Source organism: Panthera leo, chromosome E2 (assembly GCF_018350215.1).
Source record: "Panthera leo isolate Ple1 chromosome E2, P.leo_Ple1_pat1.1, whole genome shotgun sequence".
Taxonomy (NCBI): Eukaryota; Metazoa; Chordata; class Mammalia; order Carnivora; family Felidae; genus Panthera; species Panthera leo.
In genome coordinates this window covers 30,768,775-30,796,072 of record NC_056693.1, presented here as the reverse complement: position 1 = coordinate 30,796,072, position 27,298 = coordinate 30,768,775, and the positions used below count along the sequence as shown (strand labels likewise).

Genomic DNA, 27,298 nt, shown 5'->3' with positions numbered 1-27,298 from the left:
CTAGCAAATGAGCATCTGCTTTACATGGACATTTAATAGGAAAAGACATTAAATATGAAAAGCCATTAAAAATTAACAATTAGATTTCTGGCACATATTAGATTATGATTGCTAATCTTAAAAAAAGTCCTATGTTACTGTGGATGATCACTTTTATTCTGCTACCAGGTAACTGTTGATAATTAAAATAATTTACCTGGAAGAAACTATCCTTCACAATTGCAGCTTTTGTTATATTCATTGTAAGAAAAATGATAAATTTACTTTTCAAATAAAATTAAAAAATATTTCTAAATAATTTTAGATGCTATTGTCAAATGACATATAGCCTATTTTCAAGATGACTTTCAAAATTCTGAAGGATTTTAATGAATTAATGCCTATAAAAATAAAATGCCTGTTGTAGAAGATGTTATCAGGTATAGGTTTACCGATTAATTCCAAATGTTAAATCTTAACATTTTTATTCCTCCAAAAATATTTTTCCTTAAATGTTTTCCTCTAGTCATTAAATCCTTTTATTATTTACAAAGGAAGGTATTTTATATGCTGAAATCCATCTTTCTAAATTAGAAAGTAGCAGAAAGATAGTGGGTGCACAGAAGGGCCTTTACAAGGAAGCAATCCACTGAAGCTTGATACAGACTGGTTTGTTTTTGTAAATTAAGCAATTCAAAGTCTTGTTCGATACCAGAAAAAAAAAAAAATCAGACTAGAACATTTCTATTTCTAGGATCCACCTTATTGCCCTTATGAAAATTACCTCAAAATAAAGTTCAAGTTACCAATAAGGAGTTTTATTTGATGGATATGTACGAAGTCTGAATAGTCTCATTATGCACTCTGCTCCATATATATGGCTTCTTTTAAAAATTATTTGATAATGCAAAGAGATGGATTGGAATTACTTCATTTATCCAAACCACTAAGAATAACTGAGCACAGAGGAAGTCTGGAAATTCCAGGAAAAAGTATAAAATACTACTAACTTTGCACCTTTGGTGCCACTACATACTGGTGCCATATTCTAATATGCCAAATGTCCACTACATAGTGGCATTCCCACACAACTGTGGAAATGAACAAATTCTAGGACAACTACAGGCAAATTCTCTGGACTCGCTCAGCTACTTAAGCACCTCTTCAGCCGGCTCTTTTTTCAAATACAAGTTACTCCCTGGTCTGAGGATTTCAAATAGAAATTTAAATGCTTAAGTATTTCACATTCTTAGAGCACAGCTGGTTATGACTAGAGTATACTTGAGTAAAATAATACTCGTCTAGCACTTTATTATAAAGTAGAAAAGGCCAAGACTATTACGCTGTCTTTTTAAAAAATATTTATTTATTTATTTTGAGACACACACACACACACACACACACACACACACACACAGAATCCGAAGCAGGATCCAGGCTCCAAGCTATCAGCACAGAGCCTGATGTGGGGCTTGAACTCACAGACCTCGAGATCATGACCTGAGCCAAAGTTGGAAGCCTAACGGACTGAGCCACCCAGATGCCCCTATGCTCTCCTCTTTAAAGACAAGAAAGACTCCTAAAGGTTAACTGTCCAAGGTCACTCAGCTTCAGAGTCAGAATTCAAACTCTGGTATTCTGACTTTCATGATGATTCTCATTAGCATGGTAAACTTGGGAATCTCCTGTGGTCGTTAAACACTTTACATATGCCTACGTTAACTAAAAAATAAAACAAATTTAAGATTTTCTCTAGACATGGAATAACCAACAATGGTGATTTCTGTAGTAGCTGGACGCAGTGTGTTGACAACTTGGGTAGAGCCGAGGAACCCAGAGTAAACAAGATTTCTCAGGAAAGAAGCCAAAGCCATGGTACATCTACCCAATCGTGACCAGTTGTAGTTCTCAGCCTTATACTTCTGCACTATTCCTTTTGTTTCCACAATACTACTTTTTTCAGGTTTATTCTTTGTGAACTCTCAAATCTCTATCTGTATCCTAAACAACTCTCCCAGACACCTCCTCTTGGATCCCCTGTAAAGGCCCAGTATATTGTTTTCTCCACATAAACTTCCTTCTTTTGCATTCTCTATTTTACTTATGGATACCATGACCCTTCTAGCTACTTAAGCCTGAGATCTTCAAGTCCTTTTTGATTCCCCCTTCCATACATTCCTAACTGGTCATCAACTCCTGTTGATTCAAGTGGCACTCCGCTACCCTAGTTCACCCATCACTGTATCCTATATAAGCCTCTAATCGGTATCCCTGCCTTTAGTTTTTCCTCCTTTCAAACTCATTCTCTACACTGCTGCTAGCATTAAATTTCTAAACTGCATTCATTTTGTCCATTTTCTGCTTGAAGGGATTTAAAAGCTTTTTAACTGCCTCAGGATCAAGTTCAAATTCCTCAAAATGGAATTTTTTCAGCCCTTCACAATTTGGATCTAACCTTCCCTAATCCTTTCATTTTCATCTCCCTGTGCATCTACACATGCCTATGCATAGTCCTTGAAATCTTCCTTATAGTTTAGCAACACAGGATTCATTTCTTGTGATGTTCTCTGTAACACAATGAAATTCACACTGCCTTCAAGACTCAGATGTTATTTTTCTGCAAAGGCTTTCCTGACTCTCTGGCTCTTCAATTTTATGCAAAATTAATCATTTTCTTCTCTACTTTTTCAGCAACTAGAACGCTTTCATTTTAGTATTCCCAGTATTTAGCAAAGTACCTGACACATGATTTCATTTTTGCTGAAGGAATATAAGAGAAAAATTTTCATTTGAAGACTGATATTATTTTGGATATAGTCTCTATACTACCTGCTGTAACACAGAGCTCTCCATAAAGATAAAGATAGACTTCCAGGTTGAAAGTGGACAGGGGGATACAGAAAGGAAGTAAAGGGAAAAGGAGAAAGCCTGTATGAATCAGTGCAGGTGACACAGAATATTGCAATAATAAACTTTTCAGATGAATATAAGATATAGGTTTATCATGTCTCCTTGTAAAAAAAAAAAAAAAGGGGGGGGGGGTAGAGGTGAATCTAGGAATTTAGTAAACTTTTGAAATGTTTTCCCCAAGTAAGGTAGTTATTAACACTTCCTTTCCAGACACAAATTTTCCCCTCCCCAGATTAGATTTAAATATTTAAGATGAAATTAGAAATCCTTTCTCTTCTTTAAGTACTTGAAATTACTGTCAGTTAACGTAAGATGATTTAACCTACATTCTTACATTTTGCTCTGACTTCAGCATAGATGTTCTTTAATTTCTAAATCTTATTTTAAGTGTTCTACTCTAATACATAGAACTATTCCTGGTTATTACTCTTACTCCAGTATATGTGAAATTTGATATGAGAAATCAGAAAAAAGAAATGAAGGAAAAGAACATTTTATTTACTTCCTAAACATTAAGTAGGTACTCTGCAAATGATTAGTAGAGTAAGAGTGGAATTATTTTTAGTAGTAAACATTACTGGTATATTTATAAAATATCACTCACTGTTACCTTGGCAAATGTTGACCCACGTCCTTCTGACTCAATTGTGATAGTTTTTGTACGACGTAGTAAAATCTGATCGATATCCTCCTCACAGAATTTAGAGCCTTCATCTTCTTCCTCCATAATAGCACCATATGCACCTCTTCGAAGCAGATCCTCTATTTCCTTTTTGGAAAGCTGTTGAATCTAAAGAGAAAATAGTTTTGGTAACAATATTATTTTGAAATTCATAAAATGAGAAAGCACCCCTAAAAAATTTCAAAATACAAAGAGTCATGTTTAAACTGCATTTGGGTTTACAGTATAAATAAGAAAGAATTCTCTGAAAGAATACATTGAAATTGTTGACTTTTCCTTATTATCTTTAAAGTAAGATTTGCCTTGTACCTATAATAGCTTCAGTTACAACAAAGCCTATAGGGCAGGTAACCTCTCAATGTTCTTTTTAGTAGTAGGATTCTACAGTTGTTACAAGCATAAGATATGAGACAACAATCTTGAGGGAAAAAAAAATGCCAAAAAAACCTTACTTATAACAAAACAAAGCCAATGCCAGTAGTTTGACACCGAAAAAAAGCTGAAAAACTGTTTATAGAAATAATGTAGAAAAATTCACCAATTCTGTTTTGCTATGCCATGATACAAACAACCTAAAAGCACAGCAAAGACTTTCTACCTTGAAAACACATTCTCAGAGTTCACAAGGCCTGTAGCAATATGACAGAAAATGATTCACAAGCATTAGCTAAATATGGGTCTATTCTGAAATGCCTCCTTACATAAAAGCATCTATTTAGTGTTCAGGATGGACCAGAATAAAATGATACGCAACTTGAGGTTAAATTAAAAGCAAATAAGAACATAAAAGCTCCAAGTAAAAAGAAAATATACATACACCACCAACATTACTTTCTCTTCCGCTCATGCTCTGTAACACAGCCTTATCTAGACCCAGTTTCAGACTGGCTCGGTCAAACATCTCTCTCTCATAGGAGTTTCGAGTTACTAGTCGGTAAACTTTAACTGCTTTATTCTGACCGATTCTGTGGCAACGAGCTTGGGCCTATAAAAAAAAAAAAAAAGTTATAGATTCAATTTATTTTACAAAATAGCACAAAATGCATTATACAAAAGGCATTTAACAACAGACTATCTCAATGGAATACAAAAGTATGGAAGAATTTTTAGAAACTCTTGCTATTGAATTAGTTATATCCTTTTCTGAAATGAAGACAGTGCTTACTAAAATGAGAAAGGATTCCACAATCAGCAATAAGTTAAAGCTTAAGCTTTTATTTCAGATCATATAAATCCATGAAGAATCATTTTTAATTTTTCAAATGTTTATTTGTTTATTTTGAGGGGTGGGCAAAGAGAGGGGGAGAGAGAATCCCAAGTAGGCTCCATGCTGTCAGCACGGAGCCCCACACAGGCCTTCATTTCATGAACCATGTCGACCTGAGCCGACATCAAGAGTCAGACGCTTAACTGACTGAGCCCCCGAGGCGCCCTCAGAATTCTTGTTTTTTAAAGAGGGTACCATCAATATAATTTTAGACAGTAATATAAGCTCTACAAACATTATTTTTAACTGCTGGCAACTCAAGCTTTAAATTTAAAATCTAACCCTAAATTTCTCAATTTTTTTTCTACTACCTTATCAATAAACTTTTCAATACACTTTAGTAAAGCTGGGGGGGGGATAAAAACTTTGGGGGGGGATAAAAACTTAAAGTGAATACCTCTGGAGACCTAAATTTTACTTAAACAAAGAAAAAAATTATTTAATATGTAGATACATTGGAAGTAAAGACATCAGAGATTACATAAGAGCTTCATATTTTATCTTGAAGTCTTACTAAACTTAAAATTTATTTCTTAATGTTTATTTATTTTAATGTTTATTTATTTTTGAGAGAGGCAGAGACAGAGCTTGAGCAGGGGAGGGGCAGAGAGAGAGGGAGACACAGAATCCGAAGCAGGCTCCAGGCTCTGAACTGTAAGCACAGAGCCTGATGCAGAGCTCGAACCCACGGACTGTGAGATCATGATCTGAGCCGAAGTTGGACGCCCAACCGACTGAGCCACCCAGGTGCCCCAATATTTGTTTATTTTGAGAGGGAGAGTGTGTGCATTACCAGGCAACAGGCAGAGAGAGAGAGGGAGAGAGAGAATCATAAGCAGGCTCCATGATGTCAGCATAGAGCCTGACGCAGGGCTCGATCTTATGAACTGTGAGACCATGACCTGAGCTTAAATCAAGAGTCAGATGCTTAACCCACTGAGTCTACCCAGGCGCCCCTAAACTTAAAATTTATGTAATAAATTTAGACTCTAAGGGTTCCACAGAATCAATGGTCTTTCTCCCAAATTATTAATCACCTTCCCATTATCTTCAGAAGACTGTCATAAATTGTGGCATTACAATTTATAGGTGGCATTGATACTATACTCTTTTTGACATCTTTATTCTATCATGCTCTTTAGAACTCAGAATTCCGAGTGAACAACATTGCTCTAGGTCTAGGGAAAGTATAAGAGGCCAAATTTTTCATTAGCCTATAAAGAGTAGATCTATATTAGTAGGAAAAACCAAGTGAGAGGGAGAAGTTGTCCCCAACTTCTGATACAGTTTTTCCAGGTTCTATAATGTACTTATATTATTTTATTTTAGATGTTTATTTTAGAACATCACATGCACTGTAATTTAAAATTTTTTTTACTGTTTATTTTTGACAGAGAGAGAGAGAGAGAGAGAGAGAGAGAGACAGAACATGAGTGGGGAAAGGGCAGAGAGAGAGGGAGACACAGAATCAGAAGCAGGCTCCAGGCTCCGAGCTATGAGCACAGAGCCCCACATGGGGCTCGAACGCACAAACTGTGAGATCATGACCTGAGCTGAAGTCTGATGCTCAACCGACTGAGCCACACAGGCGCCCCAATTTTAATATAAATATGTACCCAACAGGCAAATAATCATGATTGGGGTTTATCCTACAGATTGGTAAACTACACCCTGTGGACCAAATCTGGCCTGCCAATTAAGAATGGCTTACACTTTAAAAAAAAATTTTTTTTAATGTTTATTTATTTTTGAAAGAGAGAGACAGAATGCAAGTGGGGGAGGGGCAGAGAGAGAGGGAGACACAATATCCGAAGCAGGCTCCAGGCTTGGAGCTATCAGCACAGAGCCTGATGCAAGGCTCATACCTACAAACTGTGAGATCGTGACCTGGGCCAAAGTTGGACACTCAATCAACTGAACCACCCAGTGCTTGTACACTTTTAAGTGACTATAGAAACAAACAACAAGGAATGTGTGGCACCTTATGTGATCTACAAAAGCCCAAAATATTTACTAACTGGCCTTCTATAGAGTTTGTCTCATCTGTTAAATTTGGATCTTTGATATTTTGAACTAGAATACATATAGTTACACAAATAAGAAGTTAAAATCTTATTTTTTAGAAAGCCAGGTTTATTCTCAGTAACAATTTGGAATTATAACTACCTAAAGTAATAATAATATTAATTTCAATACAATAAAGACTACCATGAACAATAAAAGAATTTCTCTTAAACTTCATGTTTTCATATCTTTCCTCGATGCTTATCTTCTGCATACTTTGATGCTATCTGATCACTCTGTTAATATTCCTATTTCTATGAGATCCAAGTATTGTCCTAACTTACACGTATACCTTAATTCTGTATTTCATAAAAAGGCATGGTCTATTAGGTCTTAATTCTATGCGTACTACATTATATGATGACTGAGAAGGTGAAATTAGGATAAGCGCTTATTTTTCAGAAAGTAAGATTCTGGGATTTTTATTTATTGCAAAGACGTTATTCTTAAAGCTCTCTCCAATTTACATAACAGACTTCAAACAAATACTGTACTCAAGTCAGTAAACCTATTTAGAAGATATATAACCTAAATGTATAATCTAAATAAGTATATTTTGTTATCATTAAATTAAAATTAAGATAATTTAACCTATTAGGGAAACATACATGGTAGTTTGTTCAGATAAAAATACAAGAGGTGGAGTATCAAGAATAGTTATAGGAATGAAAAAAGAAATTTATTTAGTTAGTTTATTTTTGAGAGAGAGCAAGCGTGAGCAGAGAGGGGCAGAAGGAGCGGGAGAGAGAGAATCCCAAGCAGGCTCCGCACTGTCAGCATGGAGCCCGATGTTTATCTGAAACTCACAAACCGTGAGATCATTACCTGAACTGAAACCAAGAGTTGTATGCTTAACTGACTGAGCCAGCCAGGTGCCCCGCCCCCCTGCCAATAAGAAATTTAATTCTCTTAGCCAAGGAATGTATTTACCTGCAGGTCATTCTGAGGGTTCCAATCAGAATCAAAAATTATACATGTATCAGCAGCAGTTAAGTTGATGCCCAACCCACCAGCTCGGGTGCACAGAAGGAAAACAAATCGATCTGAATCAGGTTTACTAAATCGATCTATAGCAGCTTGTCTCAGGTTCCCTCTGACTCTTCCATCAATTCGCTCATATAAATATCTATCAAATGAAATGGCATACATTTAGTTAGATGAATATAATGAAAATAAACATACATTCTATCAGATGTAAAGTCAGTTCTCCTGCAACATTATATTTACTATAAAATTAAGAAGCAATATCACCCAACCAGTTTCTATGGTTTTTTAACTCTTGGTGTTGGTGGTAGGGAGAAAATACAAAGTAATATAAAGACACAAAATCTCTGCATTCCTGATGTATAACTAAAATACCATCATAATATCATTTTCAGAAGTTGGAATTCAAAAAAAAAAAAACATGCAAAAACTACCTTGCTAATCTCATTATAATAAAAAAAAATTTTTTTTTAAAACAAAAATCAAAGACTTTCATAAAACCTCAGGAAACTTCCCAATGTTTCTCTGTCTCAATCATGTTATTCTCTCAAGATATACTTGATCGCAAACTATGTATCTATCAAGGGCAAACTACAATGCTAATTCTTTTCTTTTTCATCTTTTTAAACAAGTCTGTTTATTAAAAGGATCTGAAAATAATAATACAGCTTTCAACATTTAACAAATTTTCAAGATGTTAACAATATGAAACATTAAGAATTTGCTTCAAAAAATCCAAAGTTTTCTGGATCATTCCAAATCATTCTGTAAAATGCTAATTCTTTTCTTTTTAAAAAACTTTTTAATGTTCATTTATTTTTGTATGAGAAAGAGGGACAGAGCATGAGTGGGGCAGGGGCAGAGAGAGAGGGAATCCAAAGCAGGCTCCAGACTGAGCTGTCAGGACAGAGCCCAACGCAGGGCTGGAACTCATGAACTGCAAGATCACGACCTGAGCTGAAGTCAGATGCTTAACCAACTGAGCCACCCAGATGCCTTGAATGCTAATTCTTTAGAGTCATTACTATTAAGCAATTAACTTTTCACTTCTTTTATCTTTTCTCATTCACATAAAATTCAGAAAATCATAGACATCAATAAAATTAAAATATACAAAACTTTAGGAACTAGAAGGGGGATACACACATTTGCCACACCTCTTGTGGTTCAAGGCACTTCTTTATACATGTAATTTACTAGAGTCTCAGCAGGAGCTCACTGTTGTCTCTACTACCTGTGAAATGGGGGTGTGACTTCAATAACATGACTTGTGACATTAAAGAAATTTGGGGTTTTCCATGAGATTCATCTTTATCTTATAAAGTTCTTTGTGTAAGAAGATAAAGAAAATGTAAGAATAGCTATTCTTAGGAATATTGCAACTTTATCTCATATGATATAAAGTTGAGAATAATACGTATTTTGAAAATAGACTAAAGGAGTGTAACACTGAAACTAAAAATAGAACTAGAAATAAAATAAAAAACGAAAACGAACTACACACTTTCCGATAATCTCAACTAGCTAGGCGTTTACTTATATATAAGAGTCAAAATTTGCTGAACTAAAATCTACAGCTGCATCTTCAGATTCCCTTTTATGGAAATATGTTGATATCTGACTAGACCATGAATGTTCTGAGAACATATCCTTATGATAAATATCCTTTTCATCTAAATACTGATTAGACACTATTTAAGATTTATTGTCACGAACCAAAACAAAATTCCACATTAAACAAATCAGAAAGGATTAAAGCATGAATAAATGTCATATGGTAAATGGCAAGAGTGAAAGTGCAGCGAGTTCAGGTTCTAATTAAAATGAAAGACCTGAAAAGGTGAACCATTTTCTTTTATTTTTGAAGATGGTTATAAGTCCATTTAAAGAGTCATTACCCCAAAATTTACAAATCAATAAAATGTAAACTAAAAACCCATTCCTAGGTCAACAAGTACCCATCAATGTACAAAGTTTACTTAATCAGTCTCCTTAGCCCCTCCGACTATGTACAACATACACAGAACACCTGACACATCCTGAACATCCTAAGCAATCCTTACAAATTAAATGGATTCTTAGATCAAGAGAAAGATGTGAGTAGAGCTAGGTTACAGTACACTGATGCCAAATCCTTAGCAGCATGTATTTAGTGTAATTCATAGTATAATTCAGTAGATGAATACGCCTTACCTTTTATGAATGAGATAGTCCTCTAGGATGTCAAGGCAGCGTACCATCTGAGAGAAGATGAGCACTTTATGACCTCCAGCTTTCATTTTGGGAAGCAATTTATCAATAAGGACCAGTTTACCAGCAGACTGGATCATTGCTTGAAGATGAAAATCAGAAGCAGCTGGATTATACGTATCCCTAAATTCTCCAAGTATTTTCTCTTCAGCACCTGTCAAAGACACGTAAGAAGACAGCCTCAGTGCACAAATGCAGGCAGCCCCCAGTTGCTCTCTTTTAAAAACAAATCAAAATTAGTGTTCCTCTGTGCTTTTGTAACACATTATACTTTTCTGATGATAGGTACACTGTTTTTATTAGTATTATTTATGTTTGTGGCTAAACACCCATCAACACTAGACTATAATTTCATTGAGGATATGGGCAATGTCTTAAAGCATCTTATTATCTGTCGGGACCCCGGGCATAATGCCTTATATAAATTTATGTTTGCTAAATGTTTTTTTTTTTTTTAACATTTATTTATTTTTGAGACAGAGAGAGACAGAGCATGAACGGGGGAGGGTCGGAGAGAGAGGGAGACACAGAATCTGAAACAGGCTCCAGGCTCTGAGCTGTCAGCACAGAGCCCGACGCAGGGCTCGAACTCACAGACCGCGAGATCATGACCTGAGCCGAAGTTGGATGCTCAACCGACCGACAGAGCCACCCAGGTACCCCACATGTTTGCTAAATGTTTAATGAATGCTATCAGGGAAAGAATTAATGAAAATGTGGTCTTAACCTTAGGTGAGTAAACATGTATTTTTAAACAAACATCTATTATTTAAATACCAATACGACAGTGATCATCGAGGGTGATCACAATTAATCTGGATGTGTCTATGGGTAGGTATCCTTGCTGGCCATCAAAACAAGGACAATTAAGAGGGAAGTCAAGTTATAGGTCTCTGTGATGCATACTTCCTCCAGAGAGTCTAATCAGTATTAAAGGCTCTTTGCCTTCCCTCTGCCTGTCTGATCATTAAAGAATAACAGGATTGAAAGAGAGTTAATTATAGGGCTAAGAAACCATATGTCTTAGATAAAGATGGGATAATATTCCCAGAAATAAGTGAAAAGATGTACAGAGAGAATATTAGTAGAGAACTTAATAAGACCTTAAAAAGCAACATGATTACAGCACAAAAACAGACACTAACTGGAGACCTGGACTGCAAAGGGACGAGGGAAAAGAAAAATGTAAACCCAGAGGCCCAAAGGTAGGCTTTGCTGTCTTTGCCCATGAGGAGGATTCTATTGGAGGAGGAAGTCCAGTCCACATTAGACTGAACCAAGTCCTGCTCCTGTAACCTAGCATGCAATCATGGGGCACCCTGATGCTGAAACACCAAGAGTGGTACATCACTGCCTTTCCTCGTAACAGCCACTGCAGCTGTAGTGGTGGTGGTGTTGCTGTCGTTAATTCACGAGCATTCGTTCAAAGAAACAAGTATTTGTTTGCAATCCTTGTTAGCTACCTTTGATAAGATATGGATGATTGCAGCACTTCCTGAGCTCCATCATGGTATTGACCAAATTAGGTACATTGGTCTGCCCTGCCCCTTTGGATAAAAAGGAGAAGTTCTTCTCCAAAATAGCCCGGTAGTATTTCTTTTGAATGTTAGTAAGTTCCACTTCAATGATGGTTTCTTCCTTTGGTGCCAGCTTCTTCTCCACATCTTCTTTCAATCGCCTCAACATCATGGGTTTCAGGATAGCCTGAAGTTTTTGCACCTGCATAAAAAATGATGAAAAGATACATAACGTATATGTGCATTTAGTTACAAATACATAAACACAATCACAGTGATAAGAGATTTGATGCCTTTGTTTACAAGGACCAATGAGGATACCTGTTCTTCTGTTTTCAGATCCCCAAATTCTTGCATAAATGTTGATTCGGAAGGAAACCTTAAAGGTTCTAGGAAGTGAAGAAGACTGAATAGTTCTTCAACTGTATTTTGGAGAGGTGTACCAGTCAAAAGCACCTTGTGTTCCTACATGAAGCAAGAATAATTCATGTCACATACCACAGTACTAAAATTATATGAAAGCTGACATAGGTTATCAAATGTTCAATGTTTTTCAAAAGCAAGTATCTTTCCCAACCATAATTTTCAAGAGTCAACTCAAAATACATCTCTACCCACAAATCTTCACTAATTTTTCAATTGCTTTTTAAAAAACTCTTATCATTCTTGTAATACTTCCCTTTTACAGGTTATTTTTACCTATTCATGCTTTTAAAAGAAAATTTCTAAATAATTAACAAGCATATTTTATATTTTCTCAAAGAAATAGAACTTTCAAGAACAAAGAAGCTATTTGTTTCTTTAGTACTCATTCTTGGCATGGTAATTTGTATGCAAAATGGTTCTCATTCTTTATCATTTGGCTAAACATCACTGGACTTTTCACAGAAGAACAAGCCTCAAATCATTAAGACTACAATGCAACAATATGAAGAGCTGACTGGAATATGCTTCTAAACTAGAGTTGCATTACAAACTGAACATAATAGTAATAGGAAATAGACAAGATATTTCTGATGATAGTATGAATTATCATTTAAAATTTGATTTGACAGTATCTCTAAATCCCCAAGCTAAATATTTGTATATGTATCTGTATATCTGCATATGTAGGTATACGCCAGTAAATGTTTAGTCTAGAAAGATATACACTCATCTATAAACACTGGAGTGGAGAGTGGAACTAGTGGGTGGGCATCAATGGGGCATAAAAAGAAGGACTTCAATGTGTTCCTGTATGTAGTTCCGCATACTGGAGTGACTTGTTCAAGTGTCCGTGTACTAATTATGTGATGTTAATTAAATGAAAATGTTAAAAAAATGGAAAAGACTCTGATTTGAAATAAGCAAACACACTAGCAAGAAGACTTTAAAAAATGCCATTTATTAATTGTAACCAATATATGCTGAGCATGTGAAATTTTGTTCCTTAGTAATTAAACCGTAAGAGAAAACAGAAAAAACCTCAATTACCAGACAGAAATCAGATATAACCATCTTCTAAAACTTAAAAAGGAGTACATTTAGCATTAGCTCTCTGCCTTTGCATTTCACTACGTAGCTAAGAAACTGAATTAAGTCAAAATAACGATAAGTTACTTACCAGATTCATGAGTTTCAGACCTTCAAGAAGTTTACAATTTTTATTCTTTAACCTATGTGCTTCATCAATAATCACACATCGCCATTCAATTGCATTTAGCTCTCCACAGCCACCAAGAATCATTTCAAAAGTGGTGATGATGGCTTGGAATCTGTAAGCTCCTCGAATGATACGCCCCTAGAAATTTATTATCAAATACAATAATTTGCTAGAATGTCTTCATCACAATTTTTAATTCCTGTCAAATTGCATAAAAATACATCTAAAGACATCTGCTACATTTTCCACTGAAATTTTTACATATGCATATATTTTCTTTAAATGAGGACATTTAGCATTAAAACTATATTATAGTGTTTTCAAGAATAATGTAAAAAATGTATACCAACACAATTATTTAATTTATAATTATATTCAAGTAAGTATTCCCTGATAAAATGTTTTATAGTTTTTAAGAGTTATAGTAACAATTTTAGATCAAGAAAGAAATGGCCATTACAAAATCTGGCCAGTGAAATTTCAATTTTAACATTTATCATTTATATCCATGAGTTCACACATACAATGGCAAATAAATAGTTGATATCAAAATTAACCACCTGAGTCATGTATTCAGCAAATATTTATTGCGTGTCTATGTGCCAGGCCCTGCTCCAGATGCTGGAGATATGGCAGTAAATGAAACAGAAATAATTATCCAAGTGGAACTTACATCCCAATGATTCAAATTCAGGACACAGCCATTGAGAAAAAAACAAAAATTTTTTTAAAAAGTTACAAAGTGATAAGCGCTGTGAAATAAAACAGGGATAAATAATAAGTGTAGGGTCAGAGGTGACCACTGTAATGTTATGAATTGGCTGGGAGGCCATTACTAAGAAGTGACATTTGAGCAAAGTCCTGAAGATGAGGGAGAAACCCAGGTGATACCTAGAGATCTAGAGGAGAAAGCATTCTTGGAAGGAGTAGCCAAGCATGAAGGTCCTCATGTGGGAATATCTTTGGCAGTCTTCATGTAATAGTAAGAATGCCAGAGTGGCTGAAACCTGCTGAGTGTGAAGGGGATGGAGCTGTGCTGGGACATGAAAGTGTGCTAAGGACTTGGCTCTTTCTCTGAGCAAGAAGCTATTGGGGGGTTCTGGGACAAGAGTAACATGGTTTGACATGTATTTTAAAAGAGTAATTTTGGCTTCTATGGTAAAAATAGTCTGAAAGAGGCCAGGGACAGATCATAGAGGCCCATTAAGGGACTGCCATAGTAATCCAAGCAAGAGATCATCATGGGAAGTCATGAGAAGTATTCAGTTCTAGATGTATTTTGAAAGGAGATCCCAAAGGATTTGAAAGGAGAGCTACCTAATGGATAGGTATAGAATGAGATAAAGAGGATTCAAGCTTAACTGCAGAATTTTTTTATCTTTTTTATTTTTAATTTTTTTTTTAACGTTTATTTATTTTTGAGACAGAGAGAGACAGCATGAACGGGGGAGGGTCAGGGAGAGAGGGAGACACAGAATCTGAAACAGGCTCCAGGCTCTGAGCCATCAGCACAGAGCCTGACGCGGGGCTTGAACTCACGAACCGTGAGATCATGACCTGAGCCGAAGTCAGACGCCCAACCCACTGAGCCACCCAGGCGCCCCCAGAATTTTTTTATCTTGAACAATTAGAAGGTGGTGCTGCTATTTGCTACAAAGAGAAAACTCAGGATTTTGGACATGTTATATTTGAGGCGACTACTAGATATCCAAGTGGAATAGCTGAACAGGCATTTGGATAGGACTCTGGAATTCAGGAAAGAGGTTAGAGTTGGTGATAAGATTTGGGAGCTTCTAGCAGTACAGATGGTACTCAAGTTGTAGGACTGAATGGAGCCTCTGATGGAGTAAGTACGGATATGAAAGAGTCTGAAGGTGGAGCTCTGGGTCACCCCCAAGTTCAGATAGGGAAGATAAGAAGGAACCAGTAAAAGGGGCTTCAGAAAGAATGGGTAATGATATAGGACAGCACGACAACCTAGAAGCCAAGTCAAAGGAATGTTTAAATGGGACTGAAAACTATACATTATTAGGGATTAGGAGAAATGAAGGGTTAAGAAAGATTGTATATCTTTCTGATTTAGGGTTTAATTCCTACTATTGATCATATACAGTGGCCATTAAATTGATCCAGTAGAATATTATTAGAATAGGGGTAAAGTGTAAGTCCATGGCATTTACACAGCTCTAACAACCTAGGATAGGATGCTTTCAGTTAAATTGACATCACAATGTTTAAGAATAAGAGCTTTGGAGTCTAAGTGACCTGGGTTTATTAATCCCAGTTTTGGTGGGGTTTTGGAGGAAACTATATAACTTCTTTATACTTCAGTTTCCTCATTTGTAAATGGGGCTAATGTTATTACCTATTTACAAGGTAGGCATTACAAAGATTAAGCAAAATACTGTCTCTAAAATGTATGGCATACTGCCTGGCACATGGTAATTACTCAATAAATATTTGTGATTATTAGTATTATTATCTCTGTTACTTTTTTCAGGGTAATTCAGAAAATGTTAGCATAATTTTACTGCTACTATGATAGAAGGTAAATATTCAATTAATTTATATTAAAATATACCTGAAAGAGCTCATAGTTAAATCTGTATTTATTTATTTATTTTTTAGATTTTTTTTTTTTTTTAACATTTATTTTTGAGAAATAGACAAGAACGAGCAGGGGAGGTACAAAGAGAGAGGGAGACACAGAATCCGAAGCAGGCTCAGGCTCTGAGCTGTCAGCACAGAGCCTGACACGGGGCTCAAACCCACAAATCCGTGAGATCATGACCTGAGCTGAAGTCAGCTGCTTAACCGACTGAGCCACTCAGGTGCCCTTTGAATCTGTATTTAAAGCACAAATCTATTTATCTCATCTTTAAAGGAGACATTTTTACCTTTTTAAATTTTAAACCTGTCAGAAAGTATTTTTCCAGAATGTATAACATTTACTACAAAAATATAATATTTTATATATACTATTCAGTTTATAACACATCAAGAATCTTTTAGCTTTTAGGCTCTCATGTTCATACCAAGCTCACATGAGACATCTATTAAAATTGCAACCCTGTTAAACATCTCTTAAGCTCCCAAAGTTTTAATTATGCCTTTTATATATACTATACATATATAGTATATATAGAACTATATACATATATAGTATATATAGAACTAAGTCAATCATAATCATTTTTATGATACCATGCAGCTCTTAAATTCTACAAATGTATGACTGGGAAGAATAAAACACTATAGAAGGAAATCAAACTATAATCTAACTGAAATGTCATAGGCTTGAAAGGTACAAAGGTGACAGTTTCAATATAACTGAGGAATAACTAAAGGGTTAAACAGATGCTTTATTTCATAGGAGATGTAATTGTTTCAACCATAAAAGAAGGACAATGAGGTTGAAGGAACTAAATCAATTAATCCGTCCATTTTCAGCCTCCAATAGGTAGAAAATCAGTTACACTTGGGAAGAAAAGCAGTAGAAGGCTGGGCACATTACCTTACTTCAAACTGTATCATATCCCTTGACCTGGCCATGTGTTATAATGAGCCTTATAAAATAAAAGAATCAGTGAAAGAAAAATAAAATGTTAAGGTGCTACTGAGGCAAAGTGTCAGGCAATACACCTATTCCAATTAAAAAGTATAATTTGTGTGAACTATGTTTTTATTGATTTTGTTATTTCTTAATAAAATTCTTAATCTAAAAGAGTCCTATTACCTACCACTCAGAACTGCAATTAGCACTTAATGCTTTCTAGATTTAACTTTCTGCTAGAAAATTCTTTATTATGATGTCATCTCTTAATTTTATGATGTGTGTATTTAGCTGAAAAATAAGAAATCTCCTACTCAAGAGTAAGAGGCCAAAGGAAAACAGAAAATGTGCCTTTAGGATTTAGGGGGAGAAGAAAGCCACCAAATCACCACAGTACTGGAATAACCAATCCAAACAGGAAAAAGATATAGAAGTGTGCTTGTATCTGCATACAAAACAAACAAACCAAACTTTAAAATATGTCTAAAAATCAAAATCCTTTGAACATGAAAGAGAACCTAGGTTTTATCTGAATAGGCATTTAAACCCATCGTGTTCACTGAAGATTTAAATTTTTAAAATGGAGGGGAGAAAACTGGAGGATGATCAAAGAAACAAATACTATTCTAAAAATAAATTTAATGTGCATTTAAAAGCAATCAGTAAAACAATTATTCTAGTTGAAATATTAGGGATACAATCAAATTAGTACATTTGTATAAATCGTCACACTTTATAGTGAACTAGAACATGAACCTAATTCCTTGTCATTGTTCTCTTCAGCTACTAAAATTTATTGGAAAATAGATATGATGAATAGAGCCTGAACAAAGACGTTTGTAGGCAAATAATATGCATCCTTAATTTGAAAACAATGAATGTGTAGTAATTAGCTTTTTCAAACCTGACCTTTCAAACAACCAACAAAATCACCAGCAACACACCTGTGAGTCCCTGAAGTACATCTCATATTGCTGTATCATCTGTCTGCTAATCAGGCTCCCATGGTAAACCACAACATTAATATCAGTCCATGTACGGAATTCTCTCTCCCAGTTTGCAATAGTAGAAAGTGGAGCGATAATCAGGAAAGGTCCTCTTATACCAGTCAGAAGGATTTCGTAGAGGAATGTAATTGACTGAATGGTTTTGCCAAGACCCATTTCATCAGCTAAAATGCAGTTTCGTCTGAAATAAACAAATATATTATCCATGTATACATTGGGTTTTTCTGTACACTACAATGTCTTTAAAGATAAATATTCAGAAATAATCAAAGATCAAGTTAAAATACTTGCATTTATAAAAAATAAAAGTTGCTGAAGTGCAGAATAGGCATATCATTATTTATATATATAAAGTTATAATTTTATTATAATCCTGATGAGGGAAAACTGTAGATTTTTGTAGCTCCAAAATAAAGATATCACCCGTTAGAGGTATGATTTTGTTAAAGAATGAAATGGCAAGAGTAAGGCAAACTAAATATATTATTTTTTCAGGAAGCATTTATTAAATACCTTCTATTATCTCAGGGACAGTATGAGAAGATAGGATACAAAAGAAATAGAACATGTTCTCTGCCTTCCAGGGGCTTGTATCTATTAGAAAAGCAGACATGCAAATAGATAAATAAATAAACAACCAACCAAACAGACAGTTATGCAATGTGCTATCACAGAAGCACAAATAAAGCACTGTTTTTCAACTTTGGCTGTGCATTAGAAGAACCTGAAAGCCTGAAAGAAACACAAGATACCCAGGGCTTTCCCCTACACATTATGATTCAATGTGTATGGAGTAGGATAAAAGCAGCTATAATTTAAAAAAAAAAAAAAAAAAAAAGTTCCACAGATGATTATAAGGCCAGTTGAGAATCATCAGAGTTAAGTTTATTAAGAAGCTCAGAGGAGTAAGTGTCCAACTCTGGCAAAAAGAGAGAGTAGAAGAGATCTCTTTCAGAGAAGAGGTTAGTAATGGGTAGGATTTTGCCAGAGAGCACAGCAAAGGAGTAGAGGTGTAAAGAACATGACCAACTGGGAGACTACAAATATGGTTTTGAGATGAGGGTAAAAGGAGGGGGTATTATTGAGATATGAAGAGGTCATAAATGAAGAAGGTTAGACATCATTCTGTTATGCAATGGGAGTCAGTGAGAAGTTTTAAAGAAACCTGATGAGATTGGGTTTGTATTTTGAAGTTTACTCCGGTTCCACTGTGGTTATTAGAAGGTGAGGTGACTAGAAGCTGGGACACTAATTGGTGAAGTACTGTAATAATGCAGGAAACAATGATGGGCACTTGGACTAAGGAAGGGGGGCAAAGAGGAGAGAAAGTTAATTATGACTCGGAACGATTTAGACTTAGTGACCAACCAGATATACGTGGTATCCGATGACAGCCAGATTTCAGTCTGGTTGACTAAACGAACTGTATTATTGTTAATTTATTTTAAGTAGGCTCCACACTGAACATGGGGCATGAATTCACAACCCCAAGATCAAGAGTTGCATGCTTTACTGACTGAGCTAGCCAGGTACCCCTGAACGGTGTTATTCTTAACTGAAATACAAAATATGGAAGAACAAGAAGTTTGGCATGGAGGAAACAGGAAGTGATATGGTTAATTTTGAATTTTGTGTTTAAAGAATTGGTGAGATAGACTTTAAGGGTAGCAAGAGGCAAAGGGAAATATGGGCTTGGAGTGAGTTCAAGGTCTTAGTTAGAGATAAAGATACGAGACCATTAGGATGTTGTTGATAAGTGAAGGCACAAGGGGGGGTGGAGAACAAACCTGTACAAGAAGAGAGCAACAGAGGAACTTCAGGAGGAAAAGCAATACTGAAAGGGCAGGCAGAGGAAGGAAAACCAGCAGACCTGAAAGTCACAGAGTCTGGACAGAGTCACACTATGGAAGCTGCTGGGGGCGAAAATGGGGGAAAGTTTACAGAAGGAGCAATTACTACACAAATCACAAATCAAGAATTTGCAGCAGGGACACAGCAAATTAGGGCTGAAAAATACCTCATGGATTGGGAAACAGAGCGTTACAAAGATAGAGAATCAAATCCAAACAACAGGTTTAGAGAGAGCTGGAGATGAGGAAATGGGAAGAGACCATATGGCCTGTTCTTCCTAGAAATTACAAAGAGGGCTCGAGGCAGCCAGAAGGAGAAACAGAGCCAAGAAGAGAAGGTTTATTCTTTTCTTTCTTGTATTTTTACAACAGGTTAAACCCAGATTTGTTCGCAGAGTGAAGGGACAGCACTACTCTTGAGAGGGCTTGAAGAAGTGACAGAGGTGTGAGAGTTGATCGAAGTGCTGCATCTCAAGAACGTAGGTAGCAGCTTGAGTCTTGGTCCTGGGGAGGCACCTTTTAACTTCTGGTACATGAGGATGGGGTAAGAAAAGCTAAGAACGGAGCTACGTTTATAGGCCTGGCTCTGAAGGCAGGCAGGAATCTGAACAAGCTCACCTGTGGGCCCTGGGCTCCTCTACGGAGCAGTCACATGGGCAGTGAGAAGGGCTGGGCTGTGATAGAGGGCTGTGAGGGAAGTGCTGAAAGTTTAAAACAAGCAGTGGAGGCCATGGGAAGGGTACTGATGAGGGAATACAAGTAAAACAATATTTTGTTAACTATTTTACCCGGAAGGTTCTCCTGAGAAAAATGAAAGTCAATATTTAGAAAATATAAACTAGAAGAGTGCTGTGTGAGGTAACAAGTCCCCCCTAACTCCATATGACTGCATCTCATGACTCCCCATTACTCAGTGTAACAACTCAGAAGAATCAAGTGAGAAGTAAAAACACAGAAGAATGATTCTGAATAAAAGCATCATCAAATTTTGCTGTTATTACTAATAACAATGCCTTATTGTTTGCTCTTTTGTATACACCACCACACTTTCTCAGTCATGGGTCTGTTTTTCACTTCTTTTGCAATTATATTTTCTTCTCAGCAAAAAAGTGAGATAATGTTCCACACAGCATTTTGAACAACATGGAAAATAATTAAAGGGGTAAATTCATTACTAGGTTCTTACATTTTGATTTCTGCTTCTGTTTTTTTGTTTTTTTTTTTAAGTAGGCTCCATGCCCAGCGTGGGGCTTGAAGTTATGGCCCTGAGACTGAGAGACTTGCATGCTCTACTGACTGAGCCAGCCAGGCACCCCTTATATTTTGATTTCTACTCCTCATCAACTGCTGACAAACTGCTTCTTGAAGACTTAAATAATAAACCTACCTAATTCTTACTGGTATAATTGCTCACACTTTACTAACCAGATTCAATTCCTGGCAGACAGCAGTCTAAGCTGATAAACTGAAAAATACTTTGTAACACAACAGATGTTTTATGATGGTAAGAAAAGTATTTCAAATTTTATTATTAATCATTTAAATTAATTAATCATCTTAATTAATCATCTGATTGGCATACCGTTAAAGGAAGGAACTGAAGTCAAAATCCTAAATTGTAATTTATATATTTTCCTGAGGTAATCTCACTTTTAATAATAAAAACTCCATGACAGTAACAATACAGCAACATCAGTACCTATTTTACTTAACATATTTTGACACAAATAATAAAACAACACAATTTTTTTCTATTAAGATGTACTACCTACCTATTGTACCAATTGAATAAGAGCCAGTTGAGTCCTTCCAGTTGATATTCCCTGAGTTGATTGCCATTTTTATAGTCCCTGGATTGATCAATTTTTTTCCAAATATTAGCGGGAGGACGATCCTTTAGAAAAAAAAAAGAATGATGTATTTCAGAGTTTTTTAATCTTCCATACATCTCATACATGGTAAAAGCATTGCTTTTAAAGTAATTATAGAAGCATAACATTACATAGTGTTATGACAAAATTTTACAAACATCTAGAGACCAAGTTAGTTCTGCACAAACTCTTCCAGAAAATTGAAGAAGGCAGCATATGTCAACGCATTCCATGAAGCCCTGATACTAAAATCAAAGATATTACACAAACTCACTACACACAATATCTCTAATGAATACAGATGCAAATTTCATAACACAATTTTAACAAATGGGATCCAATATTGAAAAGGGTAATACATCATGACCAAGTGAATTTTTCCCAGGAATGGAAGGTAGTTTAAATATGAAAATTAATCAATGTTGATCAACAGACAAAAATAGATAATCTCAAAAGATGCAGAAAAGGGATTTAAAAAGTCTAATACCTGTTCCTGATAAAAATTCTCATTAAATTTTGAATAGATGGGAACTTCCTCACCTGATACGGTACATCTACGAAAAGAGCCAAAGCTTACATCATACTTAATGATTAAAGACTGAATGTTATCTCCTTAAGAATGGAAAAAGGTGGGGTGCCTGGGTGGCTTGGTCGGTTAAGCGTCCGACTTCGGCTCAGGTCATGATCTCACGGTCCCTGAGTTTGAGCCCCGCGTCGGGCTCTGTGCTGACCGCTCAGAGCCTGGAGCCTGTTTCGGATTCTGTGTCTCCCTCTCTCTCTGCCCCTCCCCTGTTCATTCTCTGTCTGTCTCTGTCTCAAAAATAAATAAACGTTAAAAAAAAAATTAAAAAAAAAAAAAAAAAGAATGGAAAAAGGTAAGCATGTGCACTGTCCCCACTTTTATTCAACATTGTACTGCAGGTTCTAACATGTGCAATCAATCAAGAAAAAGAAATAAAAGGCATTAAGATTAGAAATGAAGAGGTAAAACTAAATTCGAAGAAGACATGATTTGTCTATGGACAAATCCTGTGGAATCTACAACAAAGATAAACTAAACAGTGATTTTATTAGCAAGGTTGCATGACACAAGATCAATATACAGAAAACAATATTCTACATCATAGAAACAATTACAAACACATTAAAAATTATCATAACAGCATCCAAAATATGCACTATTTAGGAATACATCTCACAAAATCATGTAAGAGTGGTATATTTAAAACTATAAAACATTGCTGAGAGAAATTAAAGAGGTAAATAAATGGACTTTCAGAGACTGAGTCTCAACATTATTGTTAATACCTTCCAACTGAAAAACAGATTCAACATAACCCAACCAAATCCCAGCAATGTTTTTGTAGAAATTGACATGCTGATTCTAAAACCATATGTAAATGCAAAAGACTAGAAAGATCCCAAACAATTTGAAAAATAATAAAGTTGGAGGATTTATAATGATTTCAAGACTTGTAGAAGTTAAAGAATCGAGACTGGGTGGAACAGTTGTAAAGATAACAAATAGGTCAGTGGAACAGGACAGAGGGTTTAAAAATACACCCGCATGTATGAAATCCATTGATTTCTGACAAAGTAGGAAAGGCAATTTAGTGGACTAAAAATAATTATTTTCCCCCCAAAATGATGCTAGAACAATAGGATACCCATAAGCAAAAAATGAACTTTGATCGTTACATATACTATATGTAAAAATTAACTAAAAATTCATCATTGACCTAGCAATCCCTACCAAAATAACACCAGCATTCTTCACAGAGATAAAACAAACAATTCTAAAACTTATGTGGAACAAGGAAGGATCCAGAATAGCCAAAGCAATCTTGAAAAAGAAAACCAAGCTGGAGGCATCACAATCCTGGACTTCAAGCTGTATTACAAAGCTGTAATCATCAAGACAGTATGGTACTGGCACAAAAACAGACACTCAGATCAATGGAACAGAACAAAGAACCCAGAAATGGACCCACAAAAGTATGGCCAACTAATCTTTGGCAAAGCAGGAAAAAATATCCAATGGAATAAAGACAGTCTCTTCAGCAAGTGGTGCTGGGAAAACTGGACAGCGACATGCAGAAAAACGAACCTGGTCACTTTCTTACACCATACACAAAAATAAATTCAAAATGGATGAAAGACCTAAATGTAAGACAGGAAGCCATCAAAATCCTCAAGGAGAAAGCAGGCAAAAACCTCTTGATATCAGCCGTAGCAACTTCTTACTCAACACGTCTCCAGAGGCAAGAGAAACAAAAGCAAAAATGAACTATTGGGACCTCATCAAAATAAAAAGCTTCTGCACAATGAAAGAAACAAGCAGCAAAACTAAAAGGCAACTGATGGAATGGGAGAAGATATTTGCAAACGACATATCAGATAAAGGGTTAGTATCCAAAATCTATAAAGAACTTACCAAACTGAACACTGAAAAAACAAATAATCCAGTGAAGAAATGGGCAAAAGACATGAATAGACACTTCTCCAAAGTCATCCAGATGGCCAACCAACACATGAAAAAAGGTTCGCATCACTCATCATCAGGGAAATACAAATCAAAACCACAATGAGATACCACCTCACACCTGTCAGAATGGCTAACATAAACAACTAAGGCAAGAACAGATGTTGGTGAAGATGTGGAGAATGAGGATCTCTTTTGCACTGCTGGTGGGAATGCAAACTGGTGCAGCCACTCTGGAAAAATAGTATGGAGGTTCCTCAAAAAATAGAAGTACCCTATGACCCAGCAATTGCACTAGGTATTTATCCAGCGAATACAGGTGTGCTGTTTCAAAGGGGCACATGCATCCCAATGTTATTTATAGCAGCACTATCGACAATAGCCAAAGTATGAAAAGAGCCCAAATGTCCATCAACAGATGAAGAAGATGTGGTGTGTGTATACACATACACATATACACACACACACACACACACACACACACACACATATACATACGATGGAGTATTACTCGGCAATCAAAAAGAATGAAATCTGGTTATTTGCAACTATGTGGATGGAACTAGAGGTTATTATGCTAAGCGAAATTAATCAGAGAAAGACAAATGTCATATGACTTCACTCATATGAGGAATTTAAGATACAAAACAGATGAACATAAGGGAAGGGAAGCAAAAATAATATAAAAACAGGGAGGAGGACAAAACATGAGAGACTCTTAAATATGAAGAACAAACAGAGGGCTGCTGGAGGGGTTTTGGGAGGGGGGATGGGCTAAATGGGTAAGGGGCATTAAGGAATCTATTCTTGAAATCATTTTTGCAGTATATGCTAACTAACATGGATTATAAATTTAAAAAATAAAGCATAAAAAAAATTCATCATAGACCTAAATGTTACCTAAAACTAAATAAGAATTTCTAGCAAAGATTTCTTAGATATAATACCAAAAGTATGGTCCATAAGGAAAAGACAGATAAACTGGACTTAATCAAAATTAGGAACTTTTGCTCTTTTATAGACATTGGTAAGAAGTGAAAAGACAAGCCACAGACTAGGAGCTAAAATTTACAAATCATATATCTGATAAAGGACTTATATATAGAACACATAAATAGTTCTTAGAGCTAAATAATAAGAAAGCAAACAAGCCAATAAAAAATAGGCAAAATATTTAAATGTCTCTTTGTTAAAGAAAATACACTAACGGCAAATAAACACATGAGGAGATCCTAAACATCATTAATCATTAGGAAATGCATATAAAATCACAATGTCGTACCATCATATACATATTAGAATGGCTAAGATTAAAAAGACTGTCAATATCAAGTGTTGACAAGGATGTGAAGCAACTAGAACTCTTATACAATGCTGTGGAGAATGTATTATGGTATGACCAGTTAGGAAAAAGTTTGGCAGTTTCTTAAAAAATTAAACAGAACACCGAACATATGACCCAGCCATTTTACTCATGCGTATTTACTGAAGAGACATGAAAACTCATGTCTAGACAAAGACTTGTATACTAAAGTCCATAATACCTTAGTTCTAGTAGCCAACACAAGTATTCATCAACAGACGAATGGATAAACAAATTGTGGGATATTACAACAAATCCTACTCAGTAATGTAAAGGAATGAATGAACTATCAATACATGCAATAACATGAATCTCAAATGCTACATGAAAGGAGTCATACAAAAAGAACAGTATAAGAACATTTAAAACAATTCATAGTGACATAAGGAAGATCGGTAATTGCCTACAGGTGGGGAATGGGGTTAGAGGAAGGAAGATTTTGGGGGGAGGGATTACAAAGGGGCATGAGAATATGGGAGTGATGGATAGTTCATTATCTTGATAATAGTGATGGTTTCAGACATCAAAACTTACCCAACCGTATACTTCAAATATGCAATTTAGTGCATGTTGCTTCAAACTCAAACTATCTTTTAGACATATGATGTAGCTGGGTCTGGTTCAAGATGATGACAGAGGAAGAACCTGAACTTACCTTTTCCCACGGACATCCTAAATCTACAACTACGTATGCAACAATTTCCTCTGAAAGCAACTCCAAAACTAGCTGAGTAACTCCTACACATCAGGCAAATGAGAAAAAAACAGGTGAGACAGGCTGAGACACAATGTCGCCATAAACCCAGTGCCCTGTGTAGTGACCCATAATCAGGAAGGAACTTACAACTCTAAGCTTCTCCCTGAGAAGCAAATGGTTTAAATGCTGTATATTGGTACCCCAACTTTTAAGATCTGAACCTGAGAGATGAGCCCCCAAAACATCTAGCTTTGAAACCCAATAGGGCTTGCATCCATGAAACCCACAAGGCTACATAGCTAACTGAGAGACTCTTCTTCAGGTGCTCACGTGGACTCACCTGGCTACACCCCAGGACTAGTGCAGAGGCAGCCGACTAAAAAGGATGATGTATATCGAATTTTCACTCATATTTTAAATCTACCATACTTCTCTATACCACTTTTGATATTCATGGTACAACGAATTTCTTTGAAAAAAAATCTAGAAGCATAACACTGTATGCAAAAAAAAAAAATCATTTACATATATACTTTAGTCCCACTTTTCAATATATTTTTTCTTCCCCAGTAATAAAAAGCTCTGTCATGAATTTATTCTGGATAGCCAAGACATAAACTTTCTTAAGACTGATGGATGGGTGGAGAGAGAACAATATTCTAGCCCCAAACTAGTAGGGTCTAGGTCTCAGGAGGATAAATACATTTCTGAGAAACAAATGCAAGGTTTCCTATGGTCTCCCACTTGCAAGTGAGAGTATATTGTTACTAATCAACAAAATGACACCTCTAAAAATTACCAGGATGGTCAGGGTCAGCATATGGTAATCATGAAAGAAAAACAAAATAGGCTATTAGTAATCTGAAAACAGCTGGCAATTAAAGCTCTGCTGGAACTAAATACAATCAGGGTTTTACTAAAGAAAACATTTCTTAAATGGTATCCAGTGAACTTGAATTTCCAGAATCTCTAAAAACACTTTACATGTTTTATATGTTGTTTTATTTAATAATAACCTAACCTAGCAAAAATCCACTTACCTCCTACAGTATTTAACTATGCTTGTATCACTGTCAAATGCATGTGGTACATGAATTAAGGGGATTGTTTCTAATGGCTAATCTCCCTTTATCAAGGACTAAGGCAGTGCTTTTCTCAGTCATGTGTATCAAAATCATCT

The 27,298-nt window shown here is 35.7% G+C and overlaps 1 protein-coding gene across 12 annotated transcripts in view; it reads right to left on the bottom strand.

Annotated features, from left to right (window-relative positions):
* The window catches only part of CHD9 (chromodomain helicase DNA binding protein 9), a 233,048-nt gene that overhangs the window by 55,015 nt on the left and 150,735 nt on the right, over nucleotides 1-27,298 (bottom strand). For all 12 annotated transcript variants that reach the window (XM_042920638.1, XM_042920644.1, XM_042920637.1 and 9 more), the window contains 9 exons: nucleotides 21,478-21,599; nucleotides 17,793-18,036; nucleotides 13,257-13,433; nucleotides 11,975-12,118; nucleotides 11,600-11,855; nucleotides 10,080-10,290; nucleotides 7,833-8,028; nucleotides 4,389-4,556; nucleotides 3,500-3,679 (listed from right to left, as the gene is read on the bottom strand). In XM_042920638.1, coding sequence (XP_042776572.1) covers nucleotides 3,500-3,679; nucleotides 4,389-4,556; nucleotides 7,833-8,028; nucleotides 10,080-10,290; nucleotides 11,600-11,855; nucleotides 11,975-12,118; nucleotides 13,257-13,433; nucleotides 17,793-18,036; nucleotides 21,478-21,599 — 1,698 coding nt within the window. The remainder of the gene's footprint in view (nucleotides 1-3,499; nucleotides 3,680-4,388; nucleotides 4,557-7,832; nucleotides 8,029-10,079; nucleotides 10,291-11,599; nucleotides 11,856-11,974; nucleotides 12,119-13,256; nucleotides 13,434-17,792; nucleotides 18,037-21,477; nucleotides 21,600-27,298) is intronic.